This window comes from Trachinotus anak, unplaced genomic scaffold (assembly GCF_046630095.1).
Source record: "Trachinotus anak isolate AG129_WGS33_773 ecotype Australia unplaced genomic scaffold, CSIRO_AGI_Tana_v1 ptg000038l, whole genome shotgun sequence".
In the NCBI taxonomy this organism is placed as follows: Eukaryota; Metazoa; Chordata; class Actinopteri; order Carangiformes; family Carangidae; genus Trachinotus; species Trachinotus anak.
Window position 1 is genome coordinate 464,158 of NW_027273889.1, and position 23,302 is coordinate 487,459.

A 23,302-nucleotide genomic window follows, 5' to 3' on the forward strand; every position below is an offset into this window, starting at 1 on the left:
CTGACTGTTACTATTTGGAGGGAACAGAGAGTGTTATTAGACTGAAGTGATCTTGTACTGGGTTGATCACATGTTAAGCTAGCAGATAAAAATGAGCGGCAAAATCATGACCACGCCCACTTAGGAGACAGGAAGTGTGCAGCATTTTATACAATTGGTGTTGCCTGTGATGCGTCATCTTCTGTTTAGAGTATCTTTGTTTAAATGTTGTGGGAAAGCATCTTCTCCTTTAATTTCTAAAGGAAGGTCCCGTGTTTCCTCTGCTAAAGGAGATAAGATAGGACGCATTGGAGCTCCTTTCCTTATCAGTTAAAGAATTCGAACAACTTTTATCATGACTGCCATTTAGATACTTCCGGGTCATTTCATCCAATCAGGAACCTTCCTAAGCAAAAAACCTTTTCAACAGCAGCATGAGTAATGTCACACCATTGATCGTCTGGCCGGGTGTTGGAGTTTTCTTATTGGCTGTTGCTCTTTCAAAAATCTTGACCATTAAATAAGTCTGAAGGACATTTTCACTTATTAGTTACCTGTGAGCAAACTTAGTTGCCTTTCTCAGATGATGGGGTGTTTGTGAGCAGTGAAATCGTTATTTTAACAAGTTCGATGGATATTTTCACCCATTAGCTAGTTTCTGTTCTAGAGGGCCATGGTCGGCGGACACGGTACTGAACCGCGGCTGAAGCTTGAGGCGCTGTGCACGGCGGAGCAGAGACGCGGGCTGTGCAGTCCCCGTCCAGCAGGGACAGGACAGTTGTCCCACGGCCTCCTGAATCTGGAGAGTGGCATTAAATTAACCTTAGCGACCACATTGTACTTTGAGACGGCTACACGTTGTCCACCTGCAGCACTGGTTGGCTGCACAGGGTCAGGTGACACCTTTTGGCTGTCTATTCAAGTGCGGGGCTGTAGATGAGAGGTTCACCCACATTTTTCACGGAGCCACCTGCTGGCGAACCACTCCACGGCCTAACTGATGCTAGCAGCTCGGAGACAGACCAAGGAATCTTTAAATGATAAAAATAAAATAACTTGTAGCTTGATGTCCCATGACATTCATGCTGTATTTTCAATGGACAACTTCTAAAATTAAATAAAACCGTTAATTTTTGTAGCTGCTTTATTTCTTTTTTTCCTTAATTTAAATATCAGTATAAAAACGTACACAGAAGTATAATTTAAGTATACTTAGTATACTTTCATGTGCACATGATTAATGTATTGAATGTATCCAATGTACTAATTATTAGTATATTAATGATATATTAGCACTACTAGTTTGGCACGTAGCCATGGTTATGAAAAGTTACGACACTTCCTGTTTCCATTTACCACTCATTACTAAGAAAGTACTGAAGTGGCAGCCATGATAAGAGCTGTTTGAATTCTATAAATGACAAGGAAAGGTGCTTCAATGCTTCCTATCTTATCTCCTTAAGCATAGTAAACACTGGACCTTCCTTTACAAAAGGAAAAGAGAAACTGCTGTCCCACAATTCCTTGTGGTAGCAACATTTAAAACAACAGAAACCCAGACAGACCCATGTAAATGAAGAAATATCAAAACACCTGTTTTATACTCATGACTCCTCTTGCCATCTTATAGAACAAGCAGATTCCATTTATAGTTAACAATAATCAATAATAATATTGATCAAACAATAATCTTTGATATTCATATTTGTCAAGAGGGATTCTCATATCTCTTTAAGAAGCTGATGTTTGTGTCCCCCACATACACACCTCCTTTAGGTCACATGATTTACAGTAAGGGAGGGGGAGCAGCATCTCTGCTAAGCTAATCCAGCTAAATTGAATACAGGGAGGGAAAACTGAAGCTAAAGCTTTCAGTCAGATCAGACTGTTTCACAGTCGCCACAGCAGGAGGAGGAGAACAAGGTGAGTACTGTTCAACTCTGACTCTGTCTCTGTGAAAGAAAACAAGGGTCTGTTGATTCTGAGACGGGTGTCGGCTTACATGGTGTGCTCCGAGTGTGTGTGTCACTTCCTCTTCTGTCAGTCCTGGGGGTACTTCCTGTGTTTCTGAGGTCACAGGCGGTGTTTCCCTGTCAGACTGACTGAAGTCCAGAAGATGAGTGACTGTGTGGAGGAAGAGTCTCCAGGCTGCAGCTGTCTGCCTGTGAAGAGTGACTGGTCCGAAGATGATCCCTCAGTGCTCAGTAATGAACCTTCAGCTACAAGGTGAGAGACCTGCTGAAATCTCCCACCTGTTTGTCTGCTTTGATGGCTGACATTGGAGAGATGACAGGTGTGTCAAGAAAATCCAATCACATTAGTTTGAAGAACACTTCAGTGTCACTTGTTCACCACTTTATAAAGACAGTGATAGTCTCTGTGTGTCCTCCAGGGCTGAAACAGTACAAACAACCTCCCCGATCCTTTCAACCTCATGATATGCATCAGATAGTAGAAACTTTATTGATGATTTAGCTGCAGTCAAGAAAATCATTATCTTGTCCCAGTAATTTACCATAATGTAGATACACTGAGAGTCCATATATCTGAGAGATCATTGGTGTAGAGCAGCGGTTCCCAACCTGTGGGCTGGGGCCCAATGGTGAGCCGCCAAATCATTTGTAAAACAGAACAGTTTTGGTAAAAACATGTGATTATAAAACCAAATATAAGTAATGTTTTTAAATATTTTGAAAAGAAACGATCTTAGAAAACATTAAAATGTTTTCTTGTATTAAGGCCTATCACTGTAAATAGGCAGTGATAACAACTTTTATATTGTCACACCTTATACTTGTCAGTGTGATGCTGTGCTAAAATATTGCAGTGGATTTCAAGTGGGCCATGAGTTGGAGAAGGTTGGAGCAACTGATGTAGAGCGACAGGTTGTCCCTCGTGGGTGGAGGATGGAAACAAATGTCTGAAGATCGTATGAACTCCCGTCTTTACAGTCTGAGAGATTGAGATTCATTTGTTTTATGCAGAAATCTGTCCCAGCTCTTCTTTTATGGTGGCTAGAAACTACACATGGTTTTATGAAACAGATGTAAAATAAGAGGCCGTTAACCTTAGTGGTGCAGTACTGTCTGAGTTTATTAAACTGTGTCTCCAGTGTCGCAGGTTTACCTCTCAAATTGGAAGAGATGAGTGAGTTGGAGGGAGAGCAGGACAGAGCTGAGTCTCCAGCGTCCGGCCTTGAGTCTGTGAAGACTGACCAGTCCAAAGATCATCCTCCAGGCCTCAGTGGTGAACCTGGATCCTCGGACACTGAGTAAGGCCCTGTTTCTACTGGATGCAGAGCAGACTGGATATGAGAGGGGTGGAGGTTCAGTCGCACTTTGTCAAGTTTATTGGTGGGAATGCTGACAAACCAATCCCGCCATATGTTCTTCTTGTCAGCCATTGTGTTTAATATTATTCTGCTCTTTTTTTTTGTCACCTGTCTTCTCCTGCATCCTTTGTTGTGGAACTGGACTTTCAGCTACTGCACACGTATTCAGCCTTTTGATATCTTTTTATAGTTTTTGATTGCAGTTATGGGTTTTTTTCTGAGAGATTGTGAGGTTATAATGGGAGTCTATGGGAGGAGGTTGGAGTGGATGACATCAGTTACAGTGGGAGGGGTTAAAAATCCTCTTTAACTTGTGCTTACAACCACAAAGTTTACTCTTTATACACAATTTTTCATAAAACATTCACAAATTTGTCGTGTTTCATACATTGTGACGACCAAAGCTCAGAGACTCAGACTTTGATCTGTGAGCGTCGGAGTGGCAGCACTGGCCCCATTCACTCTGATGGAAAATGAGAGCAGGAAACAGGAGGCCAGGCATTTTTAAAATCACTGCACATGTCACATTTTTGGCACCACAGACAAATATTTTATATCACTGTGTTCAGCGGAGTCTCCTCTCTAAGAAAACGTACACCTTCATGCAATAAGAGTTGAGAGTTTGAGAGGTTTCTTCCAACTGAAATCATGTTTTGCTCAGTAGAAACTGAGCTATTTAAATCACCATGGCAACCTCGGACTGCAGGTCTGGACAAACAGCTGTTTCAGATCAGCTGATTAGACAGCTTCTCACAGAACTTGACCTTGACCCCTCTCCTCCAGCTTTTGTCCCTGTTGTTGCCCTGTACTGCTTGGGAGCACGTTCGAGTCTTTGGTCCCGCACACGTGTGTGTGTGTGTGTGTGTGTGTGTGTGTGTGTGTGTGTGTGTGTGTGTGTGTGTGTATCACAGACTCACACTCTGGTAGCTTTGTTCAGGCAGGTTGTGTGAGTTCGTCATCACCTGTAACATCAGTGATTCTCACCAGTTTGACTTGTTTTCACTTGTCAGGAGTTTCTCTCTGTGGCAGCAGATAAAAGCTGCTGATCAGTTCAATGTAAAATAAGTCAACAGAAGAAATGAACAAAAATCATGTTGTTGAAATAATGTTTTTTTTGTTTCATTTAAAAAGAAATGCGTTCATGTTGACAGAAAGAAGAGGAGTGGTGTCTCTGTGGAGGAGCAGCTGTCCTGCTGTGCTCTGTGTCAGGACGTCCTGAAGGATCCAGTCTCTACCAGCTGTGGACACTGGTTCTGCAGACAGTGCTTCACCTCATACTGGGACCAGTCTGGGTCTTCAGGAGACTCCTCCTGTCCCCAGTGTGGACAAAGACCCAGAACCAGACCTGGACTGCAGACAGCCAGTCAGACCAGCACAGTACAAAGTGAGACTGAACATGTGTCTGCTGATGTCTTCATTTCTGAAACCAGGACCTGTTGTTTTCTCCAGTGTCAGTTCTATCACACAGCGCTGACATTTCAGATGGTTCTGCTCTTTAGTTTTTCTGTAGCTGATCAAAATAATCAGCAGATTCTCAGATTCTCTGTCTTCAGTCTGACATTGTCTCTTCTCTTTCAGCAGATAGTGGTCTGCAGGAGGTTTTAGATCAACATAAGATCAGTCTGAGGAGCAGATGTGAACGTGTGACTGAAGGAACTGATGGAACAGGAAGTGGAACCCTCCTCAACAGGATCTACACTGAGCTCTACATCACAGAGGGACAGAGTGAAGAGGTTAATACCCAACATGAGGTCAGGCAGCTGGAGACAGCTTCCAAGATGAAAACCCTCCATGACACTCCAATCAAGTGCCACGACATCTTTAAAGCCTTACCTGACCAACAGAGACACATCAGAGTGGTTCTGACCAACGGCGTCGCTGGAGTTGGAAAAACCTTCTCAGTGCAGAAGTTCAGTCTGGACTGGGCAGAGGGCTTAGAGAACCAAGATGTCAGTCTGCTGGTTCTGCTTTCGTTCAGGGAGCTGAACCTGATCAGAGAGCAGCAGTACAGTCTTCTCAGGCTGCTCCATGTTTTCCATCCAACATTACAGAAGGTCACAGCAGAGCAGCTGGCTGTCTGTAAAGTTCTGATCATCTTGGACGGCCTGGATGAAAGCAGACTTTCACTGGATTTCACCAACAGGAAGGTTGTGTCTGATGTCACACAGACGTCATCAGTCAACCTGCTGCTGACAAATCTCATCCAGGGGAACCTGCTTCCCTCGGCTCTGGTCTGGATCACTTCCAGACCTGCAGCAGCCAATCAGATCCCTCCTACATGTGTTGACAGGGTAACAGAGGTACGAGGCTTCAATGACGCCCAGAAGGAGGAGTACTTCAGGAGGAGATCCAGTGATGAAGAGCTGTCCAACAGAATCATCTCACACATCAAGACGTCCAGGAGCCTCCACATCATGTGTCAAGTCCCAGTCTTCTGCTGGATCACTGCTACAGTTCTGGAGCACATGTTGACTACAGAGCAGAGAGGAGAGCTGCCCCAGACCCTGACTGACCTGTTCTCACAACTCCTGCTGGTTCAGACAAAGAGGAAGAAGCTCAAGTATGATGAGGGACATGAGACGAGTTCACAGGAGCTGATGGAGGCTGACAGGGAAGTTCTTCTGAAGCTGGGGAGGCTGGCGTTTGAACATCTGGAGAAAGGAAACATCATGTTCTACCAAGAAGACCTGGAGCAGTGTGGTCTGGATGTCACAGAGGCCTCGGTGTACTCAGGACTCTGTACTGAGATCTTCAAAAGAGAGAGTGTGATCTTCCAGAAAACAGTCTACTGCTTTGTTCATCTGAGTGTTCAGGAGTTTCTGGCTGCAGTCTACATGTTCCACTGTTACACCAACAGAAACACCGAGGTCCTGGAGAACTTCCTGGGAAAACAGCATGTTGATTTAACCCTGGATGACTTCCTAAGGGCAGCCATGAAGAAATCCCTTCAGAGTAAAAATGGTCACCTGGACCTGTTTGTTCGCTTCCTTCATGGCCTCTCTCTGGAGTCCAACCAGAGACTCTTAGGAGGTCTGCTGGGTCAGACAGAGAACAGTCCAGAAACCATCCAGAGAGCCATCAACAACCTGAAGGAGATGCCCAATTATTTTGTCTCTCCTGACAGAAGCATCAACATCTTCCACAGTCTGATGGAGATGAAGGACCACTCAGTTCATCAGGAGATCCAAGAGTTCCTGAAGTCAAAGACCAGATCAGAGCAGAAACTCTCTGAGATCCACTGCTCAGCTCTGGCCTACATGCTGCAGATGTCAGAGGAGGTTCTGGATGAGTTGGACCTGGACAAGTATAACACATCACATCCGGGACGCTGGAGACTGATCCCAGCTGTGAGGAACTGCAGGAAGGCTCGGTGAGTCCAGACATGATCAATATAATTATCAATCAGTAGATTAGATGAGTAGACCAGTAGAATCAGTAAACCTGACCAGAGTCATTGTCTTTATAATATAAGAGGTTGTAATTGGTCCTATGAGCAGCTATGTCTTCAGAGCAGACTAGAGGCTACAGTGAGTTGCTATCAGAAAGTAACATGACGGGCTGAAGCTAGCTGTTAGCATGCTAACTTCAGTAGAAGAACTCACAATATTTCTTCTAGACTGGTGAGTGAACAGCTGCTAATGCTAACGCTAGCTGTGTCGCAACAGCAAATCTTAACAGGTCGCTCCTTTAAACCCTGGAGTGTATTGAATTTATCAATAGTTTGCTTTACTGATTATTAAATTTTTCATTTTGCACAGTGAAACTAGAATTTATTTATTTATTTATTTTTTAAGCTTCCCATACATTGTGTTAAATCAGACAGAAACTCTCAGGTGTTTTCTCTCTCTGTGGTGTAAAGGAGAGTAGTACCAGGAAATATTAAGCTCCAGCCAGGATCAGTTGGTCGGAGACTAAATATCAAAAAATCATTCTAACTTATTGTAAGCTCTTTAAATCGACCATTTTCTCTCTACTTCTGTCATTCTCTCTCCCTCTCACCTTGGCCAGATGTTGACATGTGTCTCAACCTGCTGTATCTGTCCTTTCAAATTAAAAGCCCCCTTCAGAGTCGTGTAATTGCAACTTCATGAAATTGCAGTGGGGGCAATAATCTATGTGGCAGAAAGACTGCCTGCCCTTTAATTCACCTTTAATCTCTGGAGGTCTGAGAGAGTGATGAGAATTGTTTCATATTAAACACAGTAACATAAGATGAACCACAGATGTTAATTTCATTATGTTTTGTCATCACATGTTTTTTTGTTTTTTCTGATTTAATATCAACAGATTTTACATTTTAATAATCACAGACTCGTTCGCTGTGGACTCTCAGAGACTCACTGTGAAGTTGTGGCCTCAGCTCTGAAGTCCAGCCCCTCCCATCTGAGAGACCTGGACCTGAGTGGAAACAACCTGAAGGATTCAGAAGTGAAGCTGCTGGCTGCTGGACTGGAGAGTCCAAACTGTAGACTGGAGACTCTGGGGTCAGTCCATCGACGAGAGCTGTTGTCATTTTTTAATTTTTTTTTTTTGATATTTATATTATATTTTAATCTAAAAGTCTGTGGCTTTAACTGATTCAGCAAAGCTAACATGAAAAATGCTGTTGTCAAGAATAACTTGTCAGTTATCAATACACAGTTAAAAAAAATTGTGTGGGGGCCCAGTATTCATGGTAAACGATGTTTTGACCTGTCACTGGTCCTACTGTGGGCATCAGGCTGTGTCATCATAAATCTGCTGGGCCCATTACAGGAAACACTGTTCTCTCACCCTGAGCTAAAGAACCTTTGACCTGACCTCACAGCAGGACTGGATGGTTATTTGATATTACCTTGTAACAATAATTAAATATTTCTGTCTCACTTTAAGTAAATATGGGCTATAATTAATACGTAAGAGAAACCTTTTGAAAAATGTGCATCTTAAATTAAAGTACTTAAAGAGGACTTATTAAGGCCATTTTTAGTGTTCTGGTCTCTGCTAAAATACATTTACATGCTTCAATGTTCCAAAAAGACATAATTTCTCTTCTTCTGTTCTCTATTCACCCTCTGAAGCTGATCAATCAGAGTCAAGTGTGCTCTGATTGGTCAGCTTGCTGGCAACTACCATGGCAACTACATGTTCTGTCCATGTGCTGCTGTAAATTTCATACACATGAAAACTGGGTTTTGGTCTGAGAGAGTTTCTGTGTTTGGTGGGAACTGTAGAACATTTACCTGAACAAAAAGGTGTTGAACACTATGAGAGGGAAAACTGAAGAATAATCTCACCTCTTTAATTAGAAAGTGTTGGTTTCACATCTAAACTGAATCAGACAATTTTATCTCCACACAGATTAACAACAACAGTTTTAACACCTCCTTTTCTCTTTTCTTCTTGTATCCCACTCTCCCACTCATGTCTCCCACCTATTGTCCATAGAGTGTATAGTCTTGTTTCTCACTGATTCAAGTTGCAGTGATGTGGCTAAGTTACATCATATGACCAGTGCTGTAAAGACCAGAAAAGCTGTGCCAGTTAAAATAGAAACACTTTGTCAAAATGTAATATTTCTCAGAAATTATAGGTTGCAGGTCTGATTACCGACATATTTGATAATTGTATCTATATCTTTTAATCTTTATTCAGATTGAGTTCCTGCAGTTTTTCAGAGATCAGCTGTGTTTCTCTGGCCTTGGCTCTGAAGTCCAGCCCCTCCCATCTGAGAGAACTGGACCTGAGCTTCAACGACCTGAAGGATTCAGGAGTGAAGGAGCTGTGTGGATTTCTGGAGAGTCCAGATTGTAGACTGGAGACTTTGGGGTCAGTTCACTGACTGTTGTAGATCTTATATCTTTGTCCCACAACTGAACCTAATGAGAGCTTGAATCAATTTGCAATGATTTAATTAATCAATTACATTTTAAATTGTGGTTGGGTCATATTTCCAGTTTGTCTTGAGAATTATTCCTCAGTTTTAATCTGTTCATTTCAGTTAAACCTTCAGAACTCACACACTTGTATTTCTCTGTCACAGGTATAATGTTTACTAAATGAACGGTATAAAATGTCCAATGTTAGTAGTTTAAGTCAGTTTTTATCACAACAATATCCAGAAGCTCCTCAGAACTAATATTCTCCCACTCCATCCTACCATCCCTCATGAACAAGTCCCCAAAACTTAATAGACTTAAAATACTTAACTCTATCCTAACCCACAGTAAGCATTTTCATGAGAACCATGGCCCCAAACTTGGAGGTGCTGACCGCCATCCCAAATGCTCCACACTGGTCTGAAAACTGCCCCAGTTCCTGGTCTGGCAAGGCCATAGCATCACATCATCTTTGAATAGCAGGGAGGGAATTCTGAGGCTTATTGCCCGAGGTGCAACTTGGAGTCGTCCACTGTTCTACAGCCAGAATAAAATCTGCATTGCTCCTTCTGAATCAGGTTTGACAGTGAGAGCCTCCTCTCCAGCACTCAGCACTCCAACACTCTGACATAGAGTTTCCCTGGGAGGCTGAGCAATGGGTTACTGCAATAATTCAGACTCTGCCTCCTCCATGTAGGACATGTTGGTTGGGTTCAGGAGTTCCTCAAAGCGCTTGTTCCACCAGCCAATGATATCTCTAGTCCTAGTTAGCAGTTCTCCTATGCTGAAAACAGACTGGGCTAAAGCCTGCTTCCCCTTAATGAGATGCCAGATGGTTTGTCAGAACCTCCTTGAGGAGCCCCTTGAGGAGGGGTATCCCCACATCACCCAGTGCCTCTAACCGTGGCTCCTCTCCAGGGGTTTGGTGCCAGAGTGTGGACGTGAGCCCAACTATATGTAGTTGGTATCACTTTATCTCCTGCACTAACTCTGGTTCCTTCCTTGACAGAGAGGTCACATTCTAGATAGAAAGATAGATAGAGAGAAAGTTAATTAATCCTCTGGGGAAATTCAAGTTGTCCAGTAGCTGGTGTGATGGTGTTTAAAGCACTAGAAAAATCAAAGAACATAATCCTTAAAAAACTACCTGGCTCATCCAGGGAAGAGTGGCCCAATGGAGCATGTAGAGGACGGCACAATCCACTCCAGTATGTTCCTCGTAAGCAAACTGTAAGTGCTCTAGAGTTGGTTCAGCTTGTGGCCTTAGAAGGTGGAGAAGCAGCCGCACCAGGGTCTTCATCATGTCTGGCCACCAGTCTGTAGTCATTTATCTTGGCCGGGACAAGACATGATGTTTTCCACAGGAGCGGGACCCTCCCTGTTTGCAGACCTAAGTTGAAGATCTTCTGGAGAAGCTCAGCCAGCTGAGCAGCACAGTCCTTCAGCAGCCTCGGACACACACCATCCAGGCCGGCTGCCTTTCCAGGACGTAGCCTCTTGAGCTCCACCCTCACCTCATCCACTGGAAAGGACAGGAGACTTGACCCCAGTGTGGAAGAGACGCTGTAGAAGCTGCAGCAGGAGAGAGAACAGGTGAGGCTGTGTCACACCTGTTGTAGAACAGGTTGACCTCATTGGCCTTGTCCACATCACCTGATGTTGCCTGACTATTCTTCTCTTTATAGCCAGTGATGGTCTCCCTGTCTCCAACCCTGAGGACCTCCTGTCTCTGGTTGAGGAGGGTCTTGATGTGTACAGTCCTTGTTGGTATCACAGTATCCATACAGAACTTGTATAATCTGTGGTGCAGTCAACCATGTTATCAAGATCACTGACCCTGCTGTTTTCATCTTCCTGTGACTCCAACAGTACATTCAGATCTGTGAACTCAAAACAGTTCCTCAGAGACTCGCTGGCCTCTGGAGTCCAGTTCCTGAATGAGTGGGTGGTTACAGCCTGCCTCAGTACACAGGGTTTGTAGGAGGGCTGAAGAAAAACCAGCCTGTGATCTGATCTGCCAAGTGGTGGGAGAGCTGAAGCAGCCTGAGCCTCTGTGACGTTTGCATACAACAGATCAAGAGTCTTATTTTCTCTTGTGGGACAGTCAACACACTGAGAATCAGAATCAGAATCAGAATCAATTTTATTGCCAAGTATGTTTTCACATACAAGGAATTTGTTCTGGTGATTGGTGCAATTGGAGGTTCTTGGAGGTTCTTGTAAACAACAGGTTTTAGTTTCTGCCTGTATGTGGGAATCAGGTGGACCATGACATGGTCAGAGTGGCCCAGTGCAGCCCGGGGGACGGCGTGATAAGCACCACTGATTGTGGTGTAACAGTGGTCCAGAGTGTTCCCCTCTCTGGTCGGGCAATTAACAAACTGTCTGTATTTGGGCGGTTCGTGGTTGAGGTTACCTTTGTTAAAGTCACCAAGGACAATAACTACGGAGTCCGGGTTGGTCCGCTCCACACACAGTATCTGCTGTGGCCTGTGGTGGGATGTAAACACCGACCAGGATGAATGAGGTGAACTCACGGGGGGAGTAGAAGGGCCTGCAGTTTATGATGAAAGTCTTCAGGTCAGGAGAACAGTGCTGACTGTTCTGAGCAAAGCCAGACAGGTGAGAGGTGAGGGTGACATGATCAAAATCACCTGATGCTGCGATGAATGCATCAGGGTGCTGGGCCTGTGGTCTCGAACAGTTTCATAAATGACGTCACGCAACTGGAGGCTCCGGCCGTGGTTGAACTTAAACAATAATGGCGATGATGTGAGAGAACTCCATCAGTACATAGTGAGGTCTCAGACCGACTGCAACAGTTCAGTATTCTGACAGCAGGTCTTCTCCTTCACTGTGACATGTCCAGGGTTGCACCATCTATTGTTCACCAGCAGAAGCAGGCCTCCACCTTTATTCTTTCCACTCACTCTGGCATCCATCGCTCTCACTGCAGTGAAGCAACAGTCGGGAGCGTTGTCATTTAACCAGGTCTCTGTGAAACAAAAGACGATGCGCATGGTATGCTTGTTGGTTCATCACACTTGTTTGCTGGGGAATTTACATTCCCCACAAGGATCGATGGTATAAAAGGCTTGTATCTCCATCTCCTAGCTTTTAGCTTAGCCTTGGCTCTGCATCCTCGATACCGTACTGTTAGCTCAGCTGGTATGGGATGCTTAATCCATGTGTTGTATGCCGTAAAGCAAGGAGGTCACCAGACTGGTTTGGCTGGAGACGGGACTGTCTGGTTTCCCTAATGCAGGCGAGGTGACACAGTTGCAAAGATGGCCTTTAATCAAGTGGTTATTGAATCACTCCTAGTATAGCCTCTTCCCTGGAACCAATTTGCCTTGGGAGACCCTGCCAGTGGTTAATATCCCTGACAACACAGCTACTAGCATCACTGCAACATACAAACCCCTCCATCACATTGAGGTGACGATTTAATATTTGTACAAAGAAACTGAAATTCACTTATTTCAGTGGACTGTCCGCTTTGCTAAAACTCTGTGTGTGTGTTGAGCTTCAATGAAAGTATGAAAATTGTTATATTTTTAAAGATTTTTTTGGGGCATTTTGCATTTATTGGATAGGATAGTAGAAAGTGACAGGAAAGGGGCAGAGAGAGGGGGAATGACGTGCAGGAAAGAGTCGGGCCTGTCAGGAGTCGAACCGGAAACTTGCCCACAAAGAGCATCCACGCCCACATGGTACGTGTTCAGTTTAATGTGTTTGGTTTTGGATTTCCTGAGCTGATCTGCAGGAGAGAGATCAGGACTATGCAAGAAGTTTTTTACAGGATCAGGTCTGGACCTTTAAAGAATGATCCAGTTCAGTCATGAATAAAAGTGTTGTAAGTTTTTAGTCCAACATGTCTGATCTGATATTGATTCTATATTGACAGACTGTTCTGGGGTCAGGACCAGCTGTTGAACCTCACTGATTAGGACATATCTGATTATCAAAGATTTTATCTCCAACTTTGATTCTTTATTCAGATTGTGGAACTGCTGGTTGTCAGAGATCAGCTGTTCTTCTCTGGTCTCAGCTCTGAAGTCCAACCCCTCCCATCTGAGACACCTGGACCTGAGTGAAAACAACCTGCAGGATCCAGGACTGAAGGGTCTGTGTGGTGTTCTGCAGAGTCCAGACTGTAGACTGGAGACTTTGGGGTCAGTTCACTGTCTCTTACCGTTATTTCATATCTTTATCTGTACAGACTGTACTGAGGTCAGCAGCAGATGGTGTATGAATGTTGTGCTGACATTTGGCTGACATGATGATGATCCACAATAATAGGAGCCCTCAGTCATTTATAGGTTGTAGGTCTGATTACAGATGGGACGGTGTCTGGGATCATGGCCCGCCTATTACTGACCTCTACTCCATTTAGACAAAGATCATTGATCAGGACATATTTGATCATTTATGATTTTACCTACGTCTTTTATTCTTTACTCAGATTGAGTTGCTGCAGGTTGTCAAAGATCAGCTGTGTTTCTCTGGCCTCAGCTCTGAAATCCAACCCCTCCCATCTGAGACACCTGGACCTGGATCGTAACAACCTGCAGGATTCAGACCTGAAGGAGTTGTGTGATCTCCTGCAGAGTCCAGACTGTAGACTGGAGGCTCTGAGGTCAGTAGAGGGGCAGAGTCAGTCCATGCTGCTATCAGTGTTTTACTAGACACAGTATCAGAACAAAGATCTTGTGTTTCCTGTGGACCTCCAACCTTCTCAGTGAACCTGTGACAGGAGAAAACAGCCAATCAGTAATCAGGAGTATATCAGGTGTACCAACAGTTTGTCTTATGAAGCCAGGTGAATGTCATTCAGCTTAGTTTAAGCCTAACTTTTGCTTTTCAGTTTAACAGACACTAGCTCACTTTGTGGTGTGGTAGATCACCATGGTAACAGAGGTTGATCAACAGGCTAACCTGCCCTCAGGAAGGATCAATTCAAGGCATCTCATGAGATTTTATAACCAGCCAATCAGCTCTCTGGAAAAACACTGACAGGATCCCAACATGGACAAAATACTGTTTTCAGTGATGAAAGTAATGAAGAAGTTTGGTCTGAAGGTGATGCTCCTACAGCGCTGGGCTGTTTGATTAGATAAATTTTCCAAAAACCACTGCATATTATGAATTGGTAGAAATGTGGTTGGATCCCCAGCAGTCATTATTACCTGTGACAGCGCGGAGCTCAGACTGTACAGACTGCTGGTAAACAACAACGAGAGGATGATTTAAGGTTTATTCTGACTGAGACAACAGAGGGTTTGGTTTTCAATCATGGGGAGGCAGTCTTTGGCAGTGTACTGATTTCTGCCCAAAACACCACCTAAAGCAGCAAAAAACTATTTTCTATGTAAAGATATAGTGAAATAATGGTGTCCTTAGCATAGAACCCTCCCCAGACCCCATATGTGTATTTTGTAATGTGAGTTTCCGTGTTTTGGCATCCGGTCCAGTAGCAGGTACATGTTAGTGCATGTACGTGTGCATGTGAATCCCTCTCACAGGTGAGATGGCTCAGTGGAGTATGCAGAGATCAGGTCAAAGTGACCTTCAGAATTTCCTCCACTGAGGAAATCCACTTTTTTATTTTAAAAGGACTCAGACAAAGAAAGAGACCAGGTGGACTGGCCATGGACACAACTGTCAAAATTTCCAGAAAGTTTTTAATGTTATTATCAGCTCTTTTATCTTCTTTACCAGCTCCATCAGTGTCTTTACCAGCTCTATTAGCATCTTTTCTACTTCCTCACTGTATTTTTAGCACCATTAGTGTTTTTTTATCAGTCCCATCTGTTCTGTTAGTGTTCTGTTAGTGTTTTTTTCCCCCTAGCTCCATCAGTGTCTTTACAGCTCTGTTAGCATCTTTGCCGGCTCAATCAGTGTCTTTATGGCTCCGTCAGTGTCTTTGCCAGCTCAGTCAGTGTCATTCCTGTGGCTGGTCACAGGGTATCAGTCCAGGAAAAATAAAGTATAGAAAAGGAGAGAGATAATAGAGGGTTTGATGACTCCTACAGTTAAGGATAAAATTAAAAAATGATCTGCAGCAGAGCTTAGAGCTTTGGTTGGTCCCAAAGTTCACTAACCCACTGATCAGGCTTATTGATACAGGATCAGTTAATACTCAGCTGGTTTAGACTGATCTGGATCATCACTCTTGGGTTTAATAAAACAAATTTAAACACAACCTGATATTTTCCACTCTAACTGTTGGTTGTGTTTGTTCCTACAGGGTCGACAGGAACAGGGTGATTAGAGCTCACAAAAACAAAACCTGTAAGTACTGAAACACTGTCTCCTGTTTCTGTCTGTCAATACAAACTGACTGTGACATGAGTGTTTTTAAAACAGAAGGCACTATGTTGGTCTAGATGTGAAAATAACTATATTGGTGAATCATCCAAATATTTCTAAAATCGGTTTTAATTATATCCCTTTGGAAAACATGAGGACAAAGTTTCAGTTTCAGTGGGAAGCAGAATACTCGAGATATTTGTGAGTAAATATGTTAGAAGATTTGGCAAAATAGCATTTTGTTCTCCACTTGAACCAAAAGATCAAGGAGAGACTTGCTTCCTGACGTTCAGGTCACAGCTCCATTTGTTTGTGTCTCTCGCTGCCTGTAGCATCTTCCTGAATGAAAATCCAGCTGCTGAAGTTTCTCCCTCTCTTCAGAGCAGAGGACTATGGCCCGTCAGCTCACTCTTTACACTTTCCCCTGTGATATACACATTCAGCCTCAGCTGGTTTGAGATCAAGCTGTAATTTGTCAACCAGCAGTTGTTTGACTTGAGATTCTGTGATTTGCCATGATTCATTCCTTTCTTCAGGTTCTCCATCCTCGTTGACATGATGGAGTGGTCAGAAATGGTCTTTAAAAGCTTAAGCTTTAATTTCAGAAAGTGCAGATTTTCATGCTGATCACTTCACTCACTGAGTAGCTCAGTGTTTATTATGGATTTCTGTCTAAAATGAAGACACAATGTGTCAGAGACCCACTGGGTCTTTATGGAGGCAGGGAGCAGACCTGGATCAGCTCAGGACTCAGATCTGATGAAGGGCAGAACAGACACTGATTTCTGATGTCTGCTGTGTCTTCTCCTCCCATCAGGTGACTCTGACGTCAAACTGGACCCAAACACAGCAGACACAAAGCTGATGAAGGTGAGAGAAAAACCATTGTAAAAACCAAGAATTCAACATTTATGTCCTGAAGCTGGGAATTTCCTCAGCACTTTTTACAGTGAAATTGACAAAGAGGCCTTTGCTGTAGAAAATGATTCATAGTTTAGAGTCTGATTTCACTACAGCACAAGACAGATGTGTTGGACATTATCAGGCTCCGTCAGGCTTTAATTATATACTCCAAATCAGTTCTGTCCAGGTTGAGGTATTCAGAGCCAAGTGCAGATTCTGAGGCAGGGCTGGTTCAGTTCAGGGATTAATTTCACCAACAAAAAGGACTTACTGGGTGATGATGGAAAACTAAAGAAAATGTGGCTGGAAAAACACGGTAACAAAAAACTGAAGCACCAGGAAACATGAGGAAAACCAAACAGACGAACTGACAAAGACTTAAGGAAAGACATAGACTTAGATGCACAAGGCGGGAAAAGGTAATTGAGCACAGGTGATGCACATCAGGGCGGGGCAGACCATCACAAAGGAGTGAAAACTAGACAAATACAGGAGGTGAAACATCCAACTAACACACAAGGTGAGTAATAAAAATAAATAAAACAAACGCAAATAGCTGTCAGCGAAGTGTTCAACTCCCACCTCTGGAAGAACTCACCATACGTCCCGGTGAAAGTTGGGAACATGGAATCTGAGGGAGTTCAAAGCCTTCACTTTGGTGAAATCGTCGAAGGTGCCTGTTGTAGTGGCAACCTGAGAACCTGCTGGTCGATGCCAGCAGTGAGGGAGGCTGAAGATGTAGGCCTTTCGGGCATGGTTGGCCCAGGGATCTCCTGACGCAGCACACAGGTACCAGGGAACCAGAAGCTGTGAGATGCTGAAGGCTCTGCACAGTGTTGGGCTGCTTTGGCTGACATACCTCTTCACTGTGATGTGGCGTTCAGGGACACTGCCTCACCCTGAGGAGAAATACAGATTCTGACCTGGTTGTGTAAAAGTGGATGAACTTTACTGGAGGGGTCACGGGAGTTTGCTCTTCCGTGACCTCTGGCACACACTGTGACCGTCTGCTCCGAATGTGAACCAGCTGCAATGAGGAAGTTGATTTCTAGAGGGTCAGAAATGTTGGTTTTGTGTCTGCAGTCTGACAACGTGACAGCCGTCAACATATCTGTTACAAACTGTAGTAGTACAGTGTTCCTGGTGTGAACATCCCTCCATCTGAACCTTTTGAAAATATCCATATGATTTGTGGATCTCTTCACTTCTGAGCCACTTTGTGAGATGCTTGAAACCTCAGCAAAAACATCTGGAACTACTGGATTACTGTTCACCTTTACATAATGTGGTACCAACCACCTTCAGACAATTCAACATCCTCCTCAGATATTCTTCAATAAAACACCTGTCATTACCTTTACACAACTTTTATGCTTTCATTAGTTCTTAAACTTTTTAGTTCAAGGTATTTGATGTCTTTTGTACCTTTTTGAGGTGTTGAAGTTCAAGTCTGTTGAATTTTTTTCTGATTTCATGTCTAATTGTCAGTATCATCCACAGGCTGCAGAACCTGCTGCTTCCAACCACTGTAATCTGTAAATAATAATAATGGCAGCTTATACTCGGACTGTAGTGGTCAGTGTGGACTGTAAGAACGTTTGTTTGCTTCACTCAACACAGGTTGGTTATTTGTAGTAAAACAGCTGGTGTTGTTTCTTTCTGAATCACAGCCTCCATCAAGCTTCACTCCTGAACTGCAAATTGAATCTGCACGAGTCTCATACAGGTAACGATGTAATAAACTTACTTAACACTGTTTCAGGCAAAGTAAACAAGCCTTTAATGTCAGACATGAAAAAATATGAATGTTTTAGCAGCTGCATGTGGACACAGTGGTGTCTCAAAGACATGTTCTGTCAAAAACTAATCAAAGTCATTTATGATTAAGAGAAACCAGCCATTCAGGTACCCTGTAAACACTATGTAGACAGAAAAAGCTGCAGTAGCAGCGACGGAGCAGACACAGTCGATGTGAACACACGTGCATGTTTTTCAGCAGCAGATCAGCAACAGCAGCTGTGACTCTCAGGCCACACATCTGTGTCAGCTGTTTGTCAGCTGTTCGTCAGCTTTAACGACTCTGTTGCCTCTTTGTAGGGTCTGTTGTGGTCATTCACTCGTCTGTGTCCTGTAGGTTCAGGTGTCCTGGTCCAGGTGGGTTCCAGTGTAGTTTAACTGGACTGGTGTTTGTTATGGCTCAGGAGGCAGAAGTGCTCTACAGGACTGTCCAATGGGATGAGAGTCTCCTCCAATCAGCTGGCAGCATGGCTGCTGGGCCGCTGTTCAGCATCCAGTGTCCTGAGGATGCTGTCTGTGAGCTCCACCTTCCACACTGTGAAACTAAGGACGGTGAGCAGATACCTGTGCTTTGTTCGAGAGTGAGTCCTGTTAGCGATGAAGGAAATGAAACTGTCTTGAAGTGGGTCTGCTGTGTATAAACAAGACATAATGTTATTTTATTTTGAAAGTTTCTGATGAAAGTGATATGGATCAATCTCATTTTCCAACATATTGATAAAGAGACATGATCTTGAATATTCATGTTGATAACCTCAGATATGTGACGTCAGCGTCACTGCTCTCAGTAAGAAGTTCTGCTGTAGCTGAGGTCACGACCTGGACACATCTGTAGCTGAGGTCCAGCAGCAGCTGTGAGGCTTCAGCAGAGACGTTCTGCTACAGTCCACAGCAGCTTCCATCTCCTGTTAACTTTCTCTGATGCTTCAGGAATCAGTGAGGGTTGAAACTTCACTGTGATTGGCCAGTGATCCCAGTGACCACACACACACCATGGGGGGCTGACAGGGCCAGTAAAAACTTAATGGTTCCCATGACGGTTTGAGGATTTGTCCCTGTATGACCAGTGGCCCCTCCCACTATGGTGTCTTATACACAAGTGGGTTTTTTTCCTGATGGTGGTGCTAGAGAGACGACACTGGAATCCTCTGCGACCATGAATAAACAGCACAATTCATGGTGTTTTGGACAGAAGTTGTGTGTTTGTAATCTGACATACTATACACACTGATTTACACTGATTACACAGACGCAGCAGAGTACCGTAATTTCCGGACTATTGAGCGCACCTGAATATAAGCCAACCAACTAAATTGAAAAAGAAAAAAGAATTTGTACATATATAGGCCGCACCTCTTTATAAGCCGCAGGTGTCCACGTTGTAACATGAGATATTTACACTGAAAGATTTTTTTAATTTTTATTTTAATAAGTGCTTTTTTCCGAACAGTGCCTGTAACACGGTAGTAACAAGCAGTCACAGCAGTAACATGACTGGTTAATAAAAAATAACCAGCCTACCAGAAAAGTCACTGATCCCTATCTTCATCTTCCTCCTGCGCACTAAAACCACTGAAGTCGTCGTCTTCAGTGTCGGAACTGAACAGCCTCAGAATGACTTCGTCACACACTTTCTCAGTCTCTCTTTCGTTGTCGCTCTCAATGTCACTTTCGCCCCCTGGAGGCTGTTAGCCCGTAAAAATCTATAGATTAGCCGCATCGTTGTTTAAGCCGCAGGGTTCAAAGCGTGTGAAAAAAGTAGCGGCTTATAGTCCGGAAATTACGGTAATTAGAATATTTAAATATGAGACACACACAGCACCTGTCCAGGTGTGGTGCTGTGGAGGTAAATGGTGAAACAGTCATCTCTCCCTTTCATTCACCTGCCCATCAAATTCTTATATTTGAGGACACTAGTGGGACCCGTGTCCTCAGGATTTATTTGTTTGCATATTTCCAGTCACATCCTTCACCGGCTTCCCATCAACCAATGCTGACCGTTGTGTTCAGTGAGTAACCTGAGCAACTGTTCCTCAGTGACCAGACGAAGTGTCCAGGATGTAAAATGATCAGTGCCACTGTAACGAGGCTGTCGTCAGTGGAACAGGTGCTGAATGTGTCTGTTTTCACAGCTCTGCTCCGTGACGACCTGCTGTCTGTCATCCACATCACTGATGATGAAGGAATGAGCTTCCTCAAAGCGCTGCAGATCACAGACACTCATGTGATTGTCCGAGTCCCTCATCTCTCCTCCTTTGGCCTGGTCTGGGCTCTGGATGTTTTAAGGAGGATTTGGAACCACATGAAAACAATTAGCGGCCAGGTTTTGCTGTTCCGACCACCAAACCAAACAACACGGAAGCAAAGCCTCAATGTGTTTCTGCTGCCACGCAACGTCCCTCTGGAAGAGGTAAAGATGTAGGAAATGTAACTCACATCATAACAGGTTCATCTTTGTCCTGATCAACCAGCCAGGGTGTCCCTGGCTGCTGCTGGTTGAACCAGGAAGGAGAACATATGAGAGAAAACCTGTGACGATGTGAAACTGACCTGTTTTATCAGACGAACCCTCTACTCAAATGTTCTGACTCTTCTTAAGGTGAAGGCAAAGCATGAAGATTGTGTGTACATCCGGAAACCGTCCAAGTGCACACTCATCAAAGGCCAGAGTTACACTGTTCACTGTCCGAAGGCCCACAGTGTCCAGCCTGAGGTGAGGATTTCAGAAAGCTGTTAGTGACTCTGGATACTGTGAAGACTCTGACACTGGTGCTGTTGCTTTTCAGAAAGATGATTTTGAGCTGGACTTTGGACCAAACTACCACCCAACGTTTGAGATCCTCCTGCCTGTAAACACAGAGGAAGCGACGGTAACGGTCCGAGATCAAACGGATACGGATGTCTGGAGCTGTGAAGTTCACCTGCCAGGTACAGCCTTCATCAGCATCAGTCCCCTGATAGTAGAACAGATTAGAGGGATAGTCACTGATTGATCCATGGTGTCTTTATTCTTATTATTTATTTATTATTCTGCATCTTCAGTCTGCGTCTACTCTACAGTCCACTTTAACCAGTTCTAAAGGATCTTATTGGCCACGGAGCTCTGAACTAAACTAAACGGTAAGGAGTGGAACTGAGGAGCTTTGTGAAGAAGCTGAAAGTAATTTGATAAAATGAGGCCTATCACAGCGTCTTCCATCAGCTCCTGAATCAGCCCTCCAGAGCTGAAGTGTCAGGACTGAGTCACAGCTTCACGCACCCTGTTTCCTGCAGGCTGTGACGTTCAGTTAGTGTCTGCAGGACAAAACACATCAACACGTCTCCTGTCTGGAGCACTGAGGTGTCTCTTCAGTCTGCGTCAGGCTGTGACAGGAAAACCAGGACACCTGACATGCCACACTGACCACTGGTGATTTCATTTGCTTATACAACACAGATGTGACTGAACACAGGTTTGTTTCTGCCTCATCCTCCAGGTCCTGGTCCAGCAGAGACTCTCAGCGTCTCAGCAGACGAGAAGCTGATGTCTGTCCGGACTCAGTTTATCGACAGAGTGTCTGAACCTGTTCTCCATCAGCTGCTGGACAAGCTCCTGCAGCGTGGGGTGATAAATGATGATGAGAGGGAGGCTGCTGCTGGGACACCAACCAGGAAAGAGAAAGCTCGAGTGGTGATCGACACGGTGCGAAGAAAAGGATCAGGAGCCAGTTCAGCTCTGATGGCTGCTCTCCGTGAGGTGGATCGATATCTGCCAACAGAGCTGAACTTCACGTGAAGCAGCAACATTGTGTATCAGACACAAACACTTTAATCCCTTTGTTTTACCTTTAAACTTTACTTTTAAAAGTTTAAAGGTAAAACTAACACTTGTTTCACAGAAACTCTCCAGACATGAATCAGGGTCACCTGAGCTGTTCAGGTTCACATGATGAGGTTTCATGTGGAGGTGGACTCTGAGTTCTCTGCTGTGACTCATTGAAGATTTGTATATTGACACAGATGTGACTGTACAGTCACTGAATATGGCTCCTGGAGATTTAAAGGAGATAAATCAGTTTTTCTGTCTCAGATCTTCCTGTTTTCACTTCAACAGTAAAAACATCACACAGCAGTAGATCACAGTCTCTAATTTAATCTGGGCAGAATCAAATAATATTAACATATGACACTGAGAAATATTATTCTTCTGCTTCCTCCATCACTGACTGAGACAGAACCACTGACCAGCTTCATCCAGCTGTTCAGGAGAAAACCTCCGGGATGTCATTCATACTGACCTGAGGTCAGTCTGAGTCAGTGTGTTCAGGTACTGAGGTGAACACAGGGACCAGGCCCAGGCAGAGGCCGACCAGGTGAGAGGTACAAACAGGTAAACAGTCCTGAACATGGTGTAAACAACATGAGGGGTAGTACTGCCCTAAGTTTTCTTGTAGGTTGAGAAGCAGAAAAGAGGAAAAATCGTCTGCAGACGTGTGTGAGACACAGAGTTGGTGCTGTGGACGAGCTGTTGGTCTCACTACAGGTCAATCTGACATCTGTCTTCTGATGGTGGGACATTTTCACAGTGTGGGGGTTTTGTTTGAACGGTTCAGTTGTGGTTGTTACAGATAAACCACAAACACAAACTGTGTGACACACAAGGACTCAGTGCGGCACATTACGACACCAGTGTCTGTGTTCCAGTCTGACACAGTTGTCTCGGTGTTTGTGGGATATTTATTATTATTATTTGTGGGTCATGAGGTGAGGAGGCAGCAGAACGTGACTGACCAACAAAATCCTGGTTTGGGTCAGCGGTGCAGTATTTCACTGTAACTTGAAGGACACATTATCAAGAGTCACATGCACCTACAGAAGTGGGTCTCTGCACCCACCCCCACCCCACCCCTGCCCAGCAGAGATCAGGTCTTATTACTGCTCCGATTCATCGTTATAATAACAATAATCTACCACGGCGCAGTTGCACTTGGCTTTTAATGGGAATGGAGATGGGCCTCCGAGAAGTTCAGTACATGTTATGCCCAGAACCCTCCCATGATTAAGTGCAACCTGTTTGAACCACGTGCCCGACACGCGGGACGCCCGACTCTGTGGGCGGGGTCATTAAAACAGTCATAATCCA

General features: G+C 44.2%; 1 protein-coding gene across 6 annotated transcripts; it reads left to right on the top strand.

The window, feature by feature from the left end:
* Positions 1–1,393: 1,393 nt before the first annotated feature.
* On the top strand, positions 1,394–23,302 carry LOC139614787 (protein NLRC3-like). Of its 6 annotated transcripts, none has more exons than XM_071472367.1 (17): positions 1,700–1,902; positions 2,077–2,205; positions 3,092–3,250; positions 4,462–4,694; positions 4,889–6,680; positions 7,621–7,794; positions 8,945–9,118; positions 13,170–13,343; positions 13,634–13,807; positions 15,419–15,462; positions 16,298–16,350; positions 18,054–18,109; positions 18,518–18,732; positions 20,313–20,590; positions 20,780–20,893; positions 20,967–21,108; positions 21,657–23,302. In XM_071472367.1, exons 2-17 carry the CDS (start codon positions 2,096–2,098, stop codon positions 21,953–21,955), a joined length of 4,191 nt encoding a protein of 1,396 aa, XP_071328468.1. In that variant the 5' UTR covers positions 1,700–1,902; positions 2,077–2,095; the 3' UTR covers positions 21,956–23,302. The 6 variants fall into 6 exon arrangements, with proteins under 6 accessions (XP_071328470.1, XP_071328469.1, XP_071328468.1 ...); XM_071472365.1 differs by having other exon boundaries at positions 1,701–1,902; positions 2,024–2,205; XM_071472366.1 differs by having other exon boundaries at positions 1,701–1,902; positions 2,052–2,205.